At 31.6% G+C, this 21,741-nt stretch overlaps 1 protein-coding gene across 3 annotated transcripts in view; it reads right to left on the bottom strand.

Moving 5' to 3' along the window:
* Window positions 1-1,889: 1,889 nt before the first annotated feature.
* The window catches only part of fliI (FLII actin remodeling protein), a 175,271-nt gene continuing 155,419 nt past the window's right edge, over window positions 1,890-21,741 (bottom strand). For all 3 annotated transcript variants that reach the window (XM_085815549.1, XM_085815551.1, XM_085815550.1), the window contains 8 exons: window positions 21,481-21,661; window positions 16,933-16,993; window positions 16,699-16,845; window positions 16,030-16,067; window positions 12,960-13,086; window positions 10,508-10,597; window positions 5,817-6,023; window positions 1,890-2,467 (listed from right to left, as the gene is read on the bottom strand). In XM_085815549.1, coding sequence (XP_085671675.1) covers window positions 2,333-2,467; window positions 5,817-6,023; window positions 10,508-10,597; window positions 12,960-13,086; window positions 16,030-16,067; window positions 16,699-16,845; window positions 16,933-16,993; window positions 21,481-21,661 — 986 coding nt within the window. In that variant the 3' untranslated portion in view covers window positions 1,890-2,332. The remainder of the gene's footprint in view (window positions 2,468-5,816; window positions 6,024-10,507; window positions 10,598-12,959; window positions 13,087-16,029; window positions 16,068-16,698; window positions 16,846-16,932; window positions 16,994-21,480; window positions 21,662-21,741) is intronic.

Below are 21,741 nucleotides of genomic sequence, written 5' to 3'. Positions count from 1 at the left end.
TTGCTGATAAAATAAGAAGAAAACTTTTAAGCAATTAAAAATTTAAAAGGAGTAGAAATTTAATGCAACTTATAGAACTTAACAGAATTTTAAATTTACATAGTTCATTAACAAAGGTCATTAATAAATTAACCTTTTTTAAAAAAATTTACTAATACCTTTATATGAAAAATACAGTCTAAAAATGCTTAGAAAAAGGAAAATAAATAACTACATGAGGTTATATCTATAAAAATAGCTTACTTAATTATCAAATTATTTTCTTTCACATTTCTTAATCTGATATTGTTTTAGTGAAAATAATATTTTGTATTCATTTATTCTTAAAGTGTTGTTACGTTTTCATGTATCGCATGCAATCAATTTTTTGGATGTCTATTTGTTAGTTATGACAAAAGTCAGTTAAATAATGTCAATATGAGATTTGAAAAATGCATGTGAGCGATGTTATCGTCATGCAATGATTTGTAGGTACTAAATTTTTTACCATGATATTTTTAAACGGCTATTTTCGACCACGATATTTTAGAACTGTGATGCTTCCTCTTTGCTTTTTTTTTACTCCCACAATGTTTTTGCCTTGCATTGTTTTCGGCTGTAACTGTATGGATAGCAGCAATTATGATTTTGTGTATGAAGAGGACATAAATTCTAGTACAGAAAGTATTGAAAACAATGATCACATCCCAAAAATTGGACAGTGAATTTTACGAACTATTTGGTTACCTGGATTCTGGTACGGTCTTTAAAGGATTTACATGTTCTTTTTTTTTTTTTTTTTTTTTGCCTTTTTGAATAAAGGCTGCATTCAACCGCTCTAAAAAAGTTAAAGCATTAAAGTACTTTTCCTTTACTATTGTAATTTTTACGTACTAATTATTTAGAGTATTCTATTATAATTTTTTAGTCCAAAAGGGTGTTATCCCAGGAGGGCTATTTAGCCTCGAAAAGGCATTTTGTGTCGAATCCCTTTTCAAATTGCTGCCATCAAATATTATCTTCCTATATTATATTTAAAGAAATTAAATAATGAAGAATCTACATGAATGTATGCATGTTTCTCATACTGTGAAAAAACAATGGCACGTAGAATCATTAAATTTTGAACACCATAATCCTCCACGCAAATATAGATACCTGGAAGCCCGGATTTGAATTTGTTGTAAATTTCATACTTTGTAAAACTTTAATGAATTTTTGATTAAAAAACTCAGCTAACAGAAAAGTACTTATGTTTTTTGTGAGATTATTGGATCTGCATATAAGCCCCCCCCGTCCCCATAATTTAACTTTTTATAAAGCTAAATTGCAGGAGAATTAGGCCCATTATCACAAGGCATTTGTTTCACACAAACAGCTGTTTTGGACAATTTCTCAGCCTGGTTGACTAGTGAAAAAAAGATGTGCGATTTTTTCCCTTCCTTTCGGAAAAAATTGCAAGTGTTCGTTTTCAAGCAGTCAGCTGTCAACTTCGAATGCTATCAGCTTGTTTGCAATGGAGAACTAGTTTTCCCTGTGTTAACCACAAAGCGATCTGTGGTGATTGGCTGTTGTGACAAAGCAAAAAAATTGTTCCAAACAGTTATTCTTCCGAAACAAACTGACATGTGATAGCAGCCTTATGGGGGTTGCCTTAAGTTCCAAATATTCATGGCAGATACACAAAATGTACAGTACTTTTTCAGAAAGTAACATTTCAGTTTTATTTCTGTGCACATCTTTTCATTTTGGCTACCAGTATATATTACTGTACGTGAGTTTTAAGTAAGTTGTGTAAAAAACTAAATAAAAATCAGAATTCTCCTTTTTCATGATTTTTATTTTATTTTAAAGTTCATTTTTTAACTGAGTAAACGCTTTTGTAGTTAGCATAAAATACAAAACTAAAATATATATTTTCTTATATTTAAGTTTATTTACAGCTTAATGTAAAAATATACACTTCTTTACAAGAATAATATAAGGTAATCAGAGAATAAATTACTAAAATGTCATCAGTGGACATTTATGTAAAATTTGAATTCCCAAAAACAGTATTTTATATACAAATGTTTAAAATAAAACAGTCATTGTTCTAATAAAACCACAGAAAATAACATCAAACTACAAAAGAGCAGTAATTCAAATGTGGCTTATGTTTTGGAGATACTAGACTGAACATGACACAGAATTTCCAGTGAAACTTTTTCTAATGCAATACTCACACATAAAAATGCTATAAAAATATCTAATACAAAATATCACACCAAAACTTACGCTACTTTAATTTTTCACACATAAAAATTTCATATTTTTCTGAATCAACAGAGAAATGACTACTCTCTTATACTTTTCATTCTATGATAGTTTTATGCTTTCCCCAACCATGGAAACATTTTGTGAATCGTTTTGATTCTTTTCCTTTCAATGTAAGCATGAGCTTTCGTGGTTGACCTTGCTGTTTAGCTCGCAGGCTCTGTACATATACCTGCATAAATAAAAGAAAACACAGTCCGAATGAGAATGTATATAACATATCATAAATAATATTCAATGTACACAATGACATTTAATTAAATTTCATTCAAGAATTAAGAAACGTGCATGCTCATTCCAAATCCAATGTCTGTGATACTGACATGAATTTCTACACAGGGATCCACTATACTTGTTAAGAGAGATGACAGTACAATAGGTACAGGATATAGGTTGTGTTATTTGAGCATGGCAATGCACACAAGAGCTATCTATCTAAGGGAAGGGATGCCTTTGTGAAGGACTTTTTAAGGGACTCTCATTCACATTGCACATGGAAAAAACTATGAAAATTAACTATACAAGCAATCTGTTTGAGCTTCCGGAACCTTACTTAACCATTGGCTAGGCCACATCAGGATGCATACATACTATTGTTAAAGTTCTTTAAAAATACCTTAAAGAATGATGGAATTCCCTGATGAATTTTTAAAAAAATTCCAAAAACAATTTAGGCAGAAATTAAGAAAGACTTGAAAATTAAGAAATTAGACTTTAAATAAAAATATTAAGTTTTAGAACAGAAGAAAAAAAAATAAAATTACATAAATATGTAAGATAAAAATACACAAAGCAAAATGCTAACATTAATTTGTGATTACCCCTTTAACCTTAACCCCTATTTTAATTTGAATATTTCTTCTTTCTGCCCTAAAAATAGTAATTATTTATAATAAACCTCTCTGACCATGTCATTTCAAAACTAATTGGCCAATAAAAACCTACTGAAACTGAAATCAACTCATTTTTGGAATCATAACTTTTTCACTTAAGTTTTTCAGGGTACAAGGGATTCCTGTTCTCGCTCACTTCTAGTTATTAACCATGTTATTATAAGAGTACGTAAAGACGTGATCAAGGTAAGTATGCAAATTGCATCCAGTGCCATGTGTAATCCATAATCTCAATGTACTTCTCCATTCAGAAATAAAATGTGTCAAACTGGAACAAAGACTAACATTTGACTGCAAGTTTATACGCAAGTATGCGGGCGTGAGCACGTGTATGCATGCATGCATACACACAAAGATATCATATATTATTTATGTAATTTATCATTTAAAAATGAAAATTTACTTTAATGTATTCTGCCCATAACTAAGGATGCTGTATGCAATTTGGGGAATCCTATGTTAATACTGATTACATAATATTATTAAACAGTGTATAAAATATTTAGAAAGGCTAACATTTTAGGAAATAGTTAATGATAAAATTCCATTTATTTAACTGACAGGCTAACATAACTGTAAACTTTTCCTCCTCATCAGTCTGTAACTTTATCACATACAGGATGTAATATTTAGTAAACGTATCAAATCTAGACAAACAGGAGTACCTCATAGAATTAATATTAAGTATTTAAGAAGACAAAAATTTCATAATTTAATAATTCATAATTTAATTTGATAATTTTTTTAAAAATTCCACTCATTTTTTACTGACAGGCAGTCATAATTCTGAAAAGTGAAAGAAGATAATGCTTTTTTCATACTGTAGAGCCATTAGATTATTTTGAAGCAGAAGACATGAAAAATGAGCAATGACCTCAACAGGACTTGAACCTGGACCTCTTGAATACGTGCTGAGTGTGCTAACTGTTACACTATGAAGGTATGCAAAAAGGAGAGAGAAAATACCTTATAGACTCCCTCTTTTAAAAGGCGACTGGGGATTAGTGGACCCAGTCACTAAATCATGGTGGTGAAGAATCAACATCTACTACATTTTTTTGGTTTGGGTGCACTGTAGAATTATTAGGGTTTTTTGATGCAGGAGACATGAAAAATGAGTAATGCCCTCGGCAGAACTTGAACCTGGAACCTCTCGAATACATGCCAAATGTGCTAAACGTTACATCTCGAAGAAAGGAGAAAGAAAATACCTTATAATACCTTCAGTAATATTTATTGTACAATATAATTTCTGCCTTTACTTATGACCTCTTGCCAGCGTGATGGTAATCTGCAGATACCATTTTTTAAAAATAAAAATGTCTTGTTAGAGGAAAAGAACTCTAGTAGTGCTTGGTAGACATCTGCTTCAGGAATTTTTTCTCTTCAAACAATTTTATGAGAAGAGACACACTTGATAATCAGATTGCGCTAAGTCTGGGGAGTAAGGTGGATGCAGCAGAACTTCTCAGCCTAGCTCTGTGATTTTCTTAACAAGTCACCAAAACGCCATGTGGTCTAGAATAATTATTATGCAGTATGATGTGCTCTTTTTTTTTGGGGGGGGGGACTGCTTTCTTTATATTGTTCATTTGCTGACAGTATCTCTCTGAATTCAGCTTTTCTTTAAGTTTCAAAAGCTTGTAATGTACATGTCCTTGGACATCCCACCATATAAACACCATTCTTTTATTCAAGATCAAACCATTTTAGAGGTGGAGGAGGCAGTTTGTCTGAGCTCACAGTTCCTTTTCCTAACTATGTTTTCGTAGGTAATCCACTTTTCAACCCCAATTGTCATTTGGCCCCAAAATGGTTAATTTTTATTCCAAGCAAGCACAACTGTGCATATCACGACTCAATCAGGCAGAGTTTTTTCACTTAATGCATGATACATCCATCTAGAATATTTATAAATCAATCCTAGCTTCCAAATATGGTCTGAAATAATTTGCTGAGCAGAATTAATCTGTGATGAAGATAATTTCTAGTAATTTCCATTCAAGGTTACAAATTTTAACACAGATGAAATTCTAACAAGTGTCAAGTTATATTAAGAAATTTATAATTATTTACATACTAATATATGCATTTTCATTTATGTTTCAAAGAAAAATTTAATAAATAAAAGAAATAGGCTTTCACTGTCCCATTTGGAAAATATTCACTGAAAACTTAGAATGTTTTCATGATTTATTTACTTTTTAGTTTAAATTAAAGTACAGTATTTATTGATAAGAATATTTAAAATAAATATCAGCCTAGTTTTCTGCACATCTGAATTACAAAATGCAATCAACAAAAATGTCTTTCAGGCACCAAACTTTAGATTTTAGGAGGGGAAAAATGTATAAATTTGAATTTTTTCCCCCAAATTTGAATTTATTATTGTTGTTTATGGATGTTTAGATAAATATTTAGAGAGCAACATTTAAAATTTATTTTAAATATGTATCATTTTGATAAACTTTCCTTTTCTTAAAGGAATTTTTTTTTCTGGCCCATGAGAATATTTTTTTTAATGTCAGCTGTTTTCTCATATTGTATATTCAGCTCGTATTCAGTTTCAATTTGAGATCACTGATATAAAATGTTCTGCCCATTAGTTATATTATACACAGTATTTACCTGGGCACTTTTGTATGCTAATTTTATTTCCACTTCACTGCATTTTGCACCAACCCATATAAACACGTGTGTTCCATTATCAAGAATCATGATGTCATCATCTGCAAGATCATCTTGACAAAAATCAGAACACTTTTCAGAGATAGAGAAATATCCTTTTTCATTAGAACACCTAAAGAGTCTTGTATGGTTCATAAAATCAGCATCCTATATGAGAGAAAATATTTATATCTATTAGAATTATTTATAATTAGTTGTAACTAAATTTACTTCTGCTTCTAATATATAAAAAATGTAAGTCATAAAAGTTAAACAATCATGCATGAATACTTAACATTTTAAAATAATTCAGACTTTATACCCGGGCAGACTTGTATAGGAAACACAGATCTTACGTTAGAAAAGACAAATGTGTGTGCCATGGATGCAGTCAGCTGATCAAGGTCAAACGAAGTTTCCTTTTCTTTCCTTTCCTGTGTAATGTGAAAACACGAGAAAGCATGGATGAATCTGCCCTATCCGTGGAAAAACATGAGTGTTCGTTGTTTAGCACTGATTGGGTTTAGTTAAAGCAGAGGCGAGTTTTATGCTCCGAAATTTATATGTAGTTTAAAATACTGTAAATGCATTTAACAATATTTTTATTTTAAACATTGCATACAGAAAAGATTTTGATTAATTAACATGAGTAAATTTTTTTTGTTAGTACAAAACTTGAATTACATTTTAATTGATCTGTCCTCATTTAATCTTTATTTAATACTTTTTATTCATTATCAAATTTTGTTTACTCTTATTGCCATGTCGTAAAATCAATATACAACTTTAAAGTTGGATTTATTCTTTATTTTTTAATTATCTCATTTTTATTCCAATGTATTTCCTACCATAGTGAGTTTCATGTATTTGCTTATTCCACTCATCTTCAAACTAGGTGTTATGAAAAAATTTTTTAGGATCATAGGGTTACTGGAAAACTGCATAACAGAAATCCAAACATATTATAAAATACAGTCCATTGAAAATATATATATGCACCCAGAAAAAATTGAGCCACAGCTATCAAACATGGTATGCAAATGTGGTTTGGCGAGTTGTGTAAATGAATACTCTTGCAGCATCACTCAGCATTGTGGAGCAATACAATGCACATCTGAAGTGCACAGCCGGTAGAATGTAAAAGGGCAGATCCAGTAAGTGATGGGCATTTACAACTGTGCTGACAGCTTGAATACACAACACTGTATTGAAAAGTGCCTTTAAGACATACTTGACAGCATTATGAACAGATGTCAGACTTTGAAAGGGGTCGCCCCCATAGGCTAAAAGAGGCCGTTTGGTCAATTAGGCAGATCAGCTGGCATATGGTCAAAGCGATAAGGTCATTGTCCATTGTTGGAACCGGTGGCTCAGCGAAGGCCTAGTCAGTCAGCGTAGAGTCTCGGGATAAGCCCAGGTCACCAATGCATGAGATGATCGCACAGTTAGAAGAACTGCCATATCTGCACTAACAGTTATGTTATCATCAATTCAATTCCAGTTGCCAACTCACATGGATCCTAGAATAGCCAGGGATATGATTAACATAAAATCAGGTGATGCTGAGTTCAGATCTCTACGTCCATCAAGTCGCCTGCCACTGACACCCCACCATAAGCAGCACTGTCTTGCATGGAGCAAATTGGACAAATCTGATCTTCAGGGATTAATCATGCTTTTTTTCTCAATCTTGACCGCTGCATATGTGTCTAGAGATGGAGAAGTCAGTAGTCAAATGCACCATTTGTTACTGAGTGGCACACAGCCAGAACACAGAGTGTGATAGTCTGGAAAGCTAGGACAACCATTCACCATTAGTCATGCTACAAGATACTCTGACTGCTTATGCTAGCAGGTCATCCAAGTTCAGTTTTCAATCAGGACAATGCTCAGCCACATGGAGCATGACTTTTCCAACAATGTCTTCATGTTAATATCATCAAATGGCCTACTTGGCCTCCAAATCTGTTGCTTGTTAACATGTTTGGAATATGTCAAGCAGGCAAATTCACCTGTGTAAAAATATGTCCGAGATCATTGACCAGTTGCTGCATTTGCAGCACAATCTACTGCAGAAGGGCATTGGCAACCTTACACACTCCTTGCCCAACTGAGTATTGACTAGTATAGCTGCTAGGGGTTTCTTTACCACCTACTGGTTTTTATTCCTTGTTTCTTTACCATAAATAAAATGATTTTTTCAGCCAAATTTTTGATCAATTGTTTATCAACTCATACACTATACTACTGCTCAGTTTTGTAACTGTGGCTCAATTCTTTCTGGGTGCAAGAGTGTACATATTCCTGAGAATTTGGGTAAAAATTTGGTAAAGTTTAGGCGGCTTATTAATTTATAAATAATGTGATATTAAAAACACTTTTCATCAATCATATTAATGAAGTTAAAAAACTTTAAAATATCACAATGTTGCTAAAAAGTAGACTGTTTCCATGTGGCTAATTTTACTGCCTGGATAAGATACATTTTTTAATAATCTAGAAGATAAATGAACTATTTTATGTTGTGTAGAAAGGCAACAACTGTGATTTGGTAAAAAAAGATTTTTTTTTTTGGTTGCAAAATTAAGGCAACAATACTTCTTTCAGATTAACACATTAACTATTTCTTCATCAAGCAATTACCTGAAAATCAGAAACTGATTTACTTAATCTCTAAAAATAATCATACATTCACATTTACAGAAAGGTTAGGTTATTTAATTATGGCAAAGCCTCGAGGGCTATTTGCCTGAAGGGAGGGATGCCTTCGTGGAGGACTTTCTAAGTCCTGGCGTCCTGGTTCGTAAACACATTACACATGGGGAAAACCACGAAAAAACCCATGCAGCCAGCCCGTTTGCGGGATTCGAATCTCGGGCCGAACTACCAGTGTTCAGCGACTTTACCGCTCGGCCGCTGGTGGGCTCCACATTTATAGAAACTATCAGTAGTTATTAAAAAAATACTGTTCTCCTAGAATGATCAGCATTTGCCATGATATATTTTCCAGACTATGGATGACACAAAATACACTGCCAGCCACCCAAATTGCAACACCAAGAAAGACAAGAGATATCACAACAAAATTTATTTAGTAGATAACATGTTGACCAAGTATCAAATGATCAAATTTATAGACTTCTGTGAATTTGTGAAGTGTGGTTCCTTCCAGAATCAGTAGGCAGAGTAGCCACCATTGTTGGAGATAATTGCTGCCACATGCCTCGGCATTGATTCAAAGAGACTTTGGATCTGGTTTTGTGGTACAGCAGACCAAGCAGCTTCTACATGCTGCCAAAGTTAATCTGGTGTGGCAGCTTGGGATGTAATCTGGGTCAATCGTTCAGCAACCATGGACCACATGTTTTCTATCGCGAAAGATCCAGAGAGCGAGCTGGCCAGGGACGCAATTTAATCTGGCAATTAACGAAGAACCTTTGGACAATGAGTGCCACGTGTGGTCGCTCATTATTCTGTTGAAATATGGCTGTGGGCAAGCCCTGAAGGTACGGAAGGACAACTGGCTCCAACACCTCGGAGATGTAGTGCTGGCTGTTTAAAGTACTGACAATGTATACTAGAGAAGTGTGAGAGTGATATTCAATCCCGCCCATACCATAATACCCATTAGCAGGACCAGTGTGGCGGTGCATATCACAGCTGTTCAGCATCCTCTCCCTCCGGTGTCTCCAGACTCGAAACTGACCATCATGGTGTTGCAGACAGAAGCGAGACTCATCAGTAATGACAATTTCATTCCATTCTGCCGTCCACATCCTTCTTTCATCGCACCATTGGCGGCAATCTGTGGTTCTGTGTCAAGGGTAGACGAAGCAATGGACGTCTTGTGGACAGACCACTCTAGTGTAAATGGTGTCGAATGGTACGCGCAGACACTGGATGATGCGTTACAGATTGAATGTGCGGTGCTATGGTTCATGATGTGACTGAGAGATCCGTCACTGCCATGCGCACAATGTTCCTGTCATCACGTGAAGTGGTGCACTGAGGTGGATGTGATCAAACAAATCGGTCCATCGTACCCTTTTGCATCCAACGGTCACATATCTGCATTACAGTTGTTTGGTTTCGTCTAACACGACTGCTGATATCCCTGAAAGATAATCCACACTCTCGGTAGGCCACTATCCTTCCTCTGTCGAACTTGGAACTTGATCAAACGATGATCGCTGTTTACTAAAAGGCATAATTGATCGTTTTTTTGAAAAAAAAACCACAAGAAAAACACAATTGCTGAACTTGAAATCGTCGAAAACTCCAAGCCTTAAATAACGCTTTGAAGTGGCGCCACAGGCGCGCTTGATGTGCGTCTGCACTCTAATTGTTTGCATATGTCACCTCCGCTAATGCATGTTGTAAATTTCATGTTATTTGCATACTTCCTTCAGGGTGTTGCATTTACAGTGGCCAAAAGTGTAGCATATTCAATTAAGAAGTACTTTTCAAGACAAGTCTCTTCAGTTAATTTTAGTGTTCAAGGCTACATCTAAGTTGTCTTCTGCACCAATGAAAAGAATTATGACAAAAATTACAACAAATCTGGAGTTAAGAAAAGGGGAATAAAAGAAAAGATCTTTTCCTATTTTGCTTATGGCAGGTTTCCTACCCTCAGAAGATGCTCATATATTTACCTTATCATATGGCTTTTTACCACCAAGGGCAACCCAGAAGAAATTTTCAGGTTCTTCTCCTTCATTAAGAACTTGAATGCTATGAGTTTCCTAAAAAATAAAGCTTTCAGTTCTTAATGCAGAACTAAAATGGGGAAAAGAATACATTTCATTTCAAATATTCAAACTCAACTACTGCAATAACATTAATCATGTTACTCCTCATAAAACTTATTTCCGAAGAATATTTAACATCTGAAATTAAAAATAATATGTTCTTTATATACCATATTTTTGAGTGTATAACATGCATCTATAATTTCAAGCTACACTTTTTTAATTTTATGTATATTCGCCGTAAAATACACACCCAATTCCTCACAAAGAAACCTAAAAATACACGTGCAACATTCTTATCTTTTTAGGTACCTAACTCAAAGATTTTTCCCAGCCTTTCGAACAATTGTATACCAAATACTGACAAGCGATAAAGGGAAACAATATGTGTGTGGGTTAAATGTTTGAGGGAATAAATATTCCTGCAAAGAGGGAGCAGGTGTCCAAAAGAATGCTATTGTAGGGTTTCAAGAAAAGAGGAATATAATTTGGAGTAAGAACGTACTTCCAACTTGAATGAATTCATGAAATTAGAGAGTTAAGATGTTTTCTCTTTCTGTAGTCATTTGAAGCCATGATTTTGAAGTGAAAATCAAAGCTTTAGTAAATCACATTTGTTTTAGTTGCAATACAATTGATATAGTGCTCACTTTAGCAGTAAATAAGAATCCTGCAAAAAGAAACAAACACAATGTTAATTTCAAATGGAAAGTCATTCATTTCGTGAAAGAAAATGGAAATTGTGCTGCAGCAAGGATGTCTGATGTTGGTGAAAAATCCATACACGAGTAGAAGAAAAATGAAATCGTAATAATTAATATGCTTTGCATAAAAGAGTAACAAAATGGCTTTTCCTAGATGAAAATGTTGCAAAGAAAGTCCTAGTGGCAGAATTAATTAATTTTAACAAGAAAATGTACACATTTATTTGTCATAAAGTGGGCTAAAAAGAATGAATGAAAGTGAAAACTTTAAAACAACTTCGAGTAGGTGTAGTAGATTTACAGCACAAAATAATTTAGTTCTACGAGAAAAATAAAAGTGTCGCAAAGGCTTCTGAAAGATTTGGATAATAAATTGATTAGTTTCCAGAAGCATGTTATTGATCTACGAACACACACACAAAAAGTCAGATCTTGGAAATATGGATGAACTCCAGCAATGTTTGATATGATAGGAAACAGAACAATTGATCTTAAAGTAGCAAAAATGGTTCACATAAAAACAACAGGTCACGAAAGATCTCACTTCACCATACTGCTTTTCTGCTTAGTGGATGGTTCAAAATGAAAACCCATCATTATTTTTAAAAGATAGACAATGCCAAAATGTAATTTCCCAAATGGTGTTTTCATTCATGTTCATGAGAAAGGATGGATGGATGAAAATGGTGTAGAACTGTGGATAAGAAATGTTTGGCAAAAGCGTCTTTTTGCCTTAAAGAATCCAGTATTGCCTTAAAGTATTTTATTCTGGGGCATGTTCAGATCTCATCTAACACATAATACAAAGAAATTATTGAAAAAGTGTAATACAGACATGGCGGTTATTCCAGGGGGATTAATGCAATTAGTTCCATCTTTAGATGTGGGTATCAATAAACTGTTCAAAGAAAATTTAAAATGACAGTGGAATATGTAGATATTAGCAGATAAAAAACATTTACAAAAGAAGGCCAAATGCATCATACCAGTTTAGAAATAATGTGTGAATCGATAATAAAAACATGGAATGAAATTAAACTTGATGCAATTCTAAAATTATTTTATATATCTAACAATCCAGCTGGAACAGAATATGATTATCAGTTTATGGATCAGAGTAACAGTGATAACAGTAATCAGAGTAACAGTGTTAACAGTAATCAGAGTAACAGTGATAACAGTAATCAGAGTAACAGTGATAACAGTAATCAGAGTAACAGCTAAAATTTAAGGTGGAATTTATTTGCACTAAGTATAAATGAAATGAAATAAAATTAGCAAAGCAATACCTTGTGTTTGGCGTAGACTTAGTCAAAAACTCAGTCTACAGGTCCCTGATGTTTTATATTTCCCCATTTTATGTTTCACTTCAATGTGTTTCTCTTCTGGTTTTGTACATGAAATGCTTCACATGGAATTTTTACCCTCCCCTCACGACTCTGTACCTCAACCGCTTTGTCAGCAAGATCTATGTACTTCTAACATTTGATAAACAAACTTCATCAGTGACTTTAAGGAAACAATATATTTTCTCACTCACACTATTAAAAAATTATTATTAAATTACCAGAGTAGAGTAAGGAGAAGAAAAATTAAGAATTTAAGGAAGTGACAGAATTTTATAGAGACTGATTCTATGTTACTTAACTTACTGTATCATAAAGTTTGTTTGCTATTTCTTCAGCTAATTTTGCTTCATCTTCATCACTTTTAGAACCAATCCATACATACACAATGCCTGAGTTATTCACTTTGTCAAAAGGTACTTTTAAAATGTAGCTGAAATTACAAGAATTAAAAATTTTGGAAATTTAAGAAAAGAGGAAAAAATATGAAAAAAAAAAAGGGGAATGAAATGTCTCAATTAATTATTAAATGAGACAAAATGACACATTTGGAAATTTGCTCAATTAATAATAATAATAATAATTATACCACATAATAAGCTAAAATTTTCAGAAATACTAAAATTTTACTAAAATCCTATTCTCACTTAATTTTGAACAAAAACAGAAGCAACTAACACGAATCTTCTGTTACCTATATTAGTGATATTTAAAAAGATTTAAAAACAATGTCAATATATAAGAAGAAAAAAAGTCATCTTTTAAGCCTCACATTGACTTTTATTTAAAAATATGACAATAATTTAATTATATTGGGTCATTTGAAAAGTTCTGCAGTTTTCCATATCAAAGGGTATTTTCTTCTAATTATTTTGTTATTGCTGATATGGAGTAATCTTGATTAAAGTGGATGTTTAAATACAATTTTTCTACTCATAATACAAAATTCTAGCCTGTGTTGTGGCATAATTTTCCTTTTAGTGCAGTGTTAAAAATGGGGAACATACATTTTCATCATTTTATGTTCTTTTATTTTCAGGGGAAAAAAAAAAAAAAAAAAAAAAAAAAAGTACTAGTCAGACTGCTCATAAAATTTGTCTTATATATAAAAAAAGTGTTGGTTTTGATGCCACCAGTCAAAAGGTGGTATTAAAAGTTCAAGTGTAGAGATTTCAGCACCGATGATGATGCCTGTTTTGGATGATCATCCTCTGTAAACAAAGACATCTTAAAACTAGCTTGTTGACAGCTTGTGGCTGTGGAATATATATGATTTCATAAAAGTCAAGTCGAAAAACTTAACAATATCTATTTAGTTGAACACATAATAATGCCACTTAAATCGGCAAAGGACTGAGTAAGGATTAATATTTGATTATAACAATTGGCTGCTGCTTTGAATGGACAGAGGGAAAAGTGACTCTTCGTGGATTGACTGCATGTTTCTCACTTGCTGGTTAGTACTGGGTTCTAGCTACTGACACTGTGGTGTGAAGCTGCAATCATACACCAGTACAAATAGACAAAATATTCTAACTGTGATGGAAAAACAAACTGAGAATTCATAATATACAGCTCAAGAACTATCAGGCAATAAACACTCCCAAAAGTACAGCACTTAATCATTTGAAGAAGACAGTTTGTAAGCTGCTACTACCATACCTTAACATAGCAGAATATACTTGTTTGAGTTTCAGCATTTGGTTCTCTGCTGAAAACAAATGAAGAAAGTCATTTTTTTCTTTTCTCTTTCTTACTTTATTTTATTTTATTTTTATTTTTTTATTTTTATTTATTTATTTATTTTTGTACGGTAGAAATTAGAAGTGGATGTTATACAATAATATTACCAGTAAATGGTCATTTAGTAAGCCAAATGTATCTCCTTCAGCAACATTGAGATAAGAGGCTGCATCACAGAAAAAGTAATGCTCTGTGTGTGGTGAGACTGCAAAGGAAATGCATACTGCAAATTTTTACCACTAATCAGATAATAAATTCGGAATAATACTTTTCCCAGATGGCAGTTTTAAAAGCAGAAATTAAAAGCAAAATGACCAGAGCTGACTAATCCTCAAGGCATAGTCTTCCATTATGACAATGCTTGGCTTTATGACAATGAATACCAGACAAAAACTTATTCAATATAGCTGGGATTTTTGTGCCACCTGCCTTATTCCATAGAACTTGTCCTCTTGGATTTTCATTTCTTCAGGTTACTTCAAAATTCTTTAAGTGGCCTGCAGTTCACTTCTTTGAGAGTGTCAAACAGCATGACAATAACTTCTTTACAAATAAAACCTAATGGCATTTTTCAGAAAGGGATTTTCCAGTTATCTGAGAGATGGCAAAAGATCATAGAATAAAACGGTTATTACGTGATTCAATGTTTCTTATGTTTCCACATTGCTTCATTCAAAGTTTTTTATGTTTTCACACTGCTTCATTTATATTTATCATAAAAAACTGCAGAAAATTTTGGATAACCCTATAATATAGGTTATACTTAATTTATACTAGCAAAATTAATAGGTTTTAATGAAAAATTTTAAATTGGCATAAAATTTAATAATTGTAAGATTACAATATTAACATAAAATTTAAAAATAAAAATTTTGAAACACTGTAAGGGTCTTATTTGCTAAACTTGTAAAGTCTGACAGTGTATATACTCATAACAACAGGATAAAATTAAATACTGTACAATATTAAATAACTTGACATACATATTTTTTAAACATACATCCTGCACACATACATAATTTTAATCAGTGGGAGATAAAAAGAAAAAAAAATAACTAAAATAATAATAATAATAATAATAATTCCATAGCTTCTTCAACTGGTACTACTGACAACTTAGCACAGCTATTATTTTGCAATGAAAACAGAAAAGTTAAACTACATGTTATTTTTCAAGCTATTGACAGCCTGCATTAATCATTCAGTTACCAAAGTTCTCAAGTTTCAGCTAAAAAATAATAAATTGTTATTTATCATTTATTATAATAAGCCTATTTTCAGCATTTCTGATTTTCTTCAAATTTTTTCACTTAGAAATCATAGAAATTAAAACTAACTAACGAAAAAATTCAGATAATTAATTGCTTATTACTTAATACAATTATAGATTAGAATGATGAATAAATAATTGAAATGAACTTAGCAAAATAGCATATGTGAAACAGATATGTGCATCCTTTCCTGTCATGATGTTTTAATTTTCATATAAATATACAGTAATAATATAGAATAATGTGGAAGATTAGTAAAATTATAACTTTTAGTTAATTACTACATTATATAAAAATCAGACAGATGGCCCTGCTTTTCATTTCCCGGCCATTTTAATGTAAAATCTTGAATTCATACTTACCAGAAAGCAGAGTTTAAAAGACTAGCATCAGGTGTAACCTATGAAGAGAAGATGCTTGGTTGGGAAACAATTATACATAAAATACTTCATAATATGAAAGTAGAATAAGCATAATTGCACATCAATTTATGTAATCATAAATAAATAAATAAATAAAAAAAAAAAAAAAAGACAAGAAATGTGTCATTATGTGAAAATAGTAATACTTAATTAATCATAAAAATAATATTAATTAACCCCATAAAAATTATAAGCAGATTTGATAGAAATCACTTGAATACACTAAAAACATGTACATTCAGGTAATCTGTAAAGCTGCAAAATGCACTAAAAAAAATAGAGCAAATATTTTACTATTTCAAAAAAATTTCAAAAACATGAAACTGAATACAGCAATCACAGAAACAAAACGGAAAGGCATACAACTTAATAGAAAATATTTCATAGTTGGAAAAAATTGGTACTCTATTGCTTGAGCAAAAATTAGTGCCTCTTTTATTAACTTATCTAGAGCATTCTATTATTTTTTAAACTGAGATTTAACACATATTTATTTTTTTGCTCACCATATTAGCTATCCTCAGTAAATGTTCATTAAATCACCAATGTAAAAAAAATAAATCCATTTAGGTTTAAAATTTCACATGAAAGCCTAGACTTTTGATTTACCTGGATGCATCGTGTGCATATGGGGCTTCCATTAGATCTAATATGAAACATTTCCACAGCAGTACTAATTTTAGGGTCTTTCCTTTTGCCTCGATGAATAACAAAATGTCTTTTAAAATGAGAAAGAAATTTGAGATTCTCTTGTTGCTGGAAGAAATAGTAAAAATTCATTACTAAAGTGTAATGAAAGGCAAGGCAAATAAATGAAGGACAGATAATGAAAAAATACTGTACTTGATATGTTCGAACAACTTCTAATTTATCTCCAAATAATGATTCAAATTTCTTCTGCAAGCTAGTTAGAGAAGAAGACATTTGACATTAATTTCAAATGAAATCCAATCATTTATTTCCTGAGGGATAAGTGCATTCTCTCTTTAATATCAAAACAAAATGATATAGATGACGATTTTAAAGCATACAATCATTTTTAGGAACAATGTTATTTCTAAAGGCAGCTGAAGTAAAATAAACTTTATAACTTATTTCCTTTTAAACCTTTTATTTCATTTAAATTACATAGAAGAAATAATGTATTGGGTCTTCTGGAAAGTTCTGTGGTTTTCAAACAGAAGTGCATTTCTTTTATTATCTTGTTACTGCTGATTAGGTGTGATTTTAATTGAAGCAGAGTGCAAATACTGTCTTTTCTGTTTACACTGAATAATTCTAGTATGTGTGGTGGCATAATTTTTGTTTCAGTGCAGTGCTAAGAATGGAGAAAACAAAAAGTTCATTGTCATTATATTACACTTTTATTTTAAAAAAAGAAGAAAAAAAATGATATTCAGACTGCTCATAAAATTTGTGCTGTACGTGGACAGTTTCTGATAACAGAGTTCAAAGGTGGTTTGAGAAGTTTTGGTACAGAAATTTAAGCCTAAAAAATGATGCCTGCTTTGGACAACTATATGCTATAAAAAAAAGGATGTATTATGGCTGAAAATCCACATTATACAGTTGAGGAACTATTAAATTGACTAAATATTCCAAAAATGTATAATACATGATCATTTGAAGAAGATTGGATGCTTAAGACACTATGATGTATGGGTACCCAATACTTGAACAGAGAAGAATATGTTATAGTTTCAGCATGCGATTCTTTGCTAAAAGAAATAAAGAAACTAATTTTTAAAAACAGTTATTATTGAAAATGAGAAATGGATACTATACAATAATGACACAAAAGAAAAAAAGATCACGGTATAAGCTAAAATAACCACCTTTAATTAATGTTGAGAGGAGAGGAAGCTACATCCACAAAACATAATGTTCTGTATATGGTGAGTCTACAAAGAAATCGTATAGTATGCATTTTTTGTCATCAAATCAAACAATAAATTCAGAAAAATACTGTTCCTAAATGGCAATGTAGAAGTAGAAGTTGAAGCAAAGCACCCAGAACTGACAAATTGTTATCTTCCATCATGATAATTCTCGGTTTTACTTTTTGATGAATATTAGTCAAAGACTTGATGAGTAAAATGGGATGTTTTGTATTCATGTTGCATATTTACTATGCCTTGCCTCCACTGGATTTTCATCCATTCATTTCTTCAAAATTTTCTGAACTGGCAGAGTTCATTTCTTCAGAAACTGTCAAAAAGTACCTTAGTAACTTCTTTATGAGTTATTTTTAAAAAAGGAATCTTTCATCTGCCAGACAGATGTAAAAAATTTTGCAGATGACCCAATAGATCAGCAATTACATAAATAACGATTTTACTTTTGTAATAATTTATGCTTTTATATTTATACACCAAAATCTTCTGGATAAAGTTAGAAAAATGCATTAATAAAATACACATACAGTAGTTTAAAAGTATGATATTCATAAAAACAGCAATTTATAAAACACATAAAAAAAGTATTTTCATTTTTAGAAATGTAGCAATTTCCAACAAACATTTTTAGTGCAATATTAATTTCATTAGCAAATCACACAGCACAAATACCTGAAGTCATTGCCTAAACAGAGATTTATTTTATAGTTTAATGTTTTTCATACACTGAACTATAAAATGAATCAAGAACCATTATTTTTCATACAGGTAGTTTTTTCTCTAGAATGAAGTATAAAAATAAGTTACATGGGGGGGGGGACTGGAAATGCTCAACCATTAAACTAATTGATACAACATTATTTTTCTCTACCACAGTAGTTACACCAGATTTAGAATAAGCAGAAGTTTAATTCACTAGGTTTTTAACTGTATTTCCAACATTAATATCTACCTGTAAAAAAATATATATCTAATGAAAATGCATATTTTTTAACATTCATTTAACTATATTATTTAAATTGGAAATCAAAAGAATGTGTTCTTTATAGCTTTCTAATCACAGCCTTTCTGAAACATTTAGTAAAAAATAGAGTAAATGATATTTTATAAAAGCCACCTAGACAGTATAATGGTTAGGGAAGCCGACTGTGATACCAAAGGGCCCGAGTTCGAATCCCAGAGTAGGCATGGTGGTTTTGTCCATGGCGTTTGTCCGTCCCCTCACAGGAGGCAAAGGTGGCCCACCTATTAGGAGCCTCCATAATAAAGTGATCACTCCTTCCTGCCTTAGTAGTGGCCAATGTCTGCATGCAGTTTAGCCCTGCCATTGAGGGGGATATTTTATAAAAATTTCTGAAAAGAACTTATAGAACTGGCTATAATGACTAATGATTTTTCAAATATTCAGTAAATACCATAATGATAAGTCAATAGAATGCTTCAAATGTTAACTTGAAAACAGTTAAAACTGTAAGCTTTATAGTTATTATTAAATTTACTGAAGTTTTTTTTAAACCTTCACAATTTAAAAAGGCAGCTGAAAAATAATGTTGCCATTAATTAAAACTTTAATTCAGACAATCATTTCTTAATCAAATTGTGACATGAAATAACCAGACTTAATCAATAACTACTCTTAAAAATTAAATTAAAAAGTACACCAAAAAGATTAAATTGGAGTAAAAAATGCAAAAAAAGTAATAATTATAACCAATGTAATAAAAAATTTAAAAACATAATCTAAAAGCTACTTCTAATCACTAAAAAGTATGAAATAAAATAACTACCACTTCTTGACCACAACACTCAAAAATTGCAGTTGCTCTTAAACTTTTCACATTTATATTTGCAATTTTTGAGTATTGTGGTCAAGAAATCATAATTATTTTATTAGAAACAGCTTTTAAATTTAAAAAAATTCTTTAATATTTTATTTTTCATTTTGAAATTTATTGAACATCATTTTCTGTATGAATGTAGAAAACAATGTTTAATAAATTAATATTTTAAACTAATTAATTAAATCTCATGCTTAATAAATTAAGCATCAGATGTCTATTAAGCAACTGTAATTTCACTCAGTTTTAATTAAATTTTGCATAATTGATTATATTTTGTAAATTCTTAATGTTATGTTCATATTTAACATATGATTTAACTAGCATTTTTCAGCAGGGCTGTAATACTTTATTAGCTAGTAACGCCCACTATCTATTACTGAGATGTTACATGAATCCTTTCTTGTAAGGCAGAATGTAGTTTAATGACAGAGATTTGAACATTAAAAATAACTTTTTACATCAAATTAAATATTAAATCATGTATCTAAAACTTATTCAACATGTTTATTTCTATCACAACCCTTGTGGTTGGCAGCCTTGCCCTGTCAGCTGAATGATGAAACAAGCAGCCATCTTCATCTTTTTTAAAAATAAAATAGCTGTGTTAATAAATATACTTAGTTCTATCACATTTTTTGCAGAAGCTTGGTCATTTTATGAGCTGGAAATTCCAGCTAATGCAGTTTAAGTCAACATAGTTTTAAATATGTGATTTTAATATATATTTTATTTACTCGTATACTTTCTCCTCTTTTATTACTAACTTTATCATACAAAAATCGAGGGGAGACAATCATGCAAATAATTTAATTATGAAGGATATGGCTGTAGTAATAGTTACATGAAGGTAGTCCTCAAAAAATATTCATGGACAAACTACCATTAACTAACACTATAGTTTATTTAAGAGAAACCAAATTTCATTAAAAATACATAACAATATTAATATTATAGTTTGGCCGCCTCATCCACGACCATGAGCGCAAACACGCATGCGCCATTCGGACCGAATTATTCTCAAAATAAGTTGGAAAAGTGGGGACTTTCTTTCCCTCCAACATAGCTCTTTCCAGAGAAGAGAAGACCTTTCCCGTCGCAGCAAGTAATACTGCACCTTTTGGATGAGTCTATGTGTTTTGGAAGAAAGCCAACCAGGGTTGCGCTCGAGACGGTCAAACAATACCAATATCTAATAAGATATTTTTATTTATATTTCTTTTATCTTGAATCTCACCCACATTTATTATTCTCCAGTGCTACACCTTAAGCCTCAAATTATTTAATGCTACAGAAACTGCTGCTTGCATCATTTGTGGCAGCTTTCAAATTGTCACTATCGTTACTAGTATTCTAGTTTTTGTCATCATTCAGTTAATCTCCTCATACACAACGATCTTCAGAATTATCATGAGAACTAGATATCACCATTTTCTTGAAGCTTTTCACTATCAAATCCATGAGCAAATCAATTAGCAAGACAAAAACAATGACTACATGGATGAAACCATTTAAAAATTCAGAGAAGCTTGCTTTCTCAATGCATAGAGGAAGGGGAAAATACATAATTTTATGCTAAAAAGTTAAGGAGAAAAATATATGAGTAACTATGGTAATCTAATGTTTATATTATGAATGCCCATTGTGAAATTACATACCTGAAAGTAAATGTAAGCCAACCCATGTTACTAGCTTCTCTACCTTGCCAAAAATATACAACACATTGATAACCATCTTCTTGTATTTCTTCTTCTTCAGTTCCTTCTTCATTTTCTGGTACCTCCAAAGGAACCCAGTAACGACAAAGGAAAACATAGCAATCTTCACTATAGAAATGTCCTAATTAATATATTAACAAATAAAAATTAGCTTGAGTATATACATACTCATACACACAGACATATATATAAGGGCTCTCT

Source organism: Stegodyphus dumicola, chromosome 4 (genome assembly GCF_044657685.1).
Source record: "Stegodyphus dumicola isolate Sdum_Otavi_A_Nest chromosome 4, ASM4465768v1".
NCBI lineage: Eukaryota > Metazoa > Arthropoda > Arachnida > Araneae > Eresidae > Stegodyphus > Stegodyphus dumicola.
The sequence above is the reverse complement of the archived record's forward strand: the minus strand, read 5'-3'. Positions and strand labels throughout refer to the sequence as shown.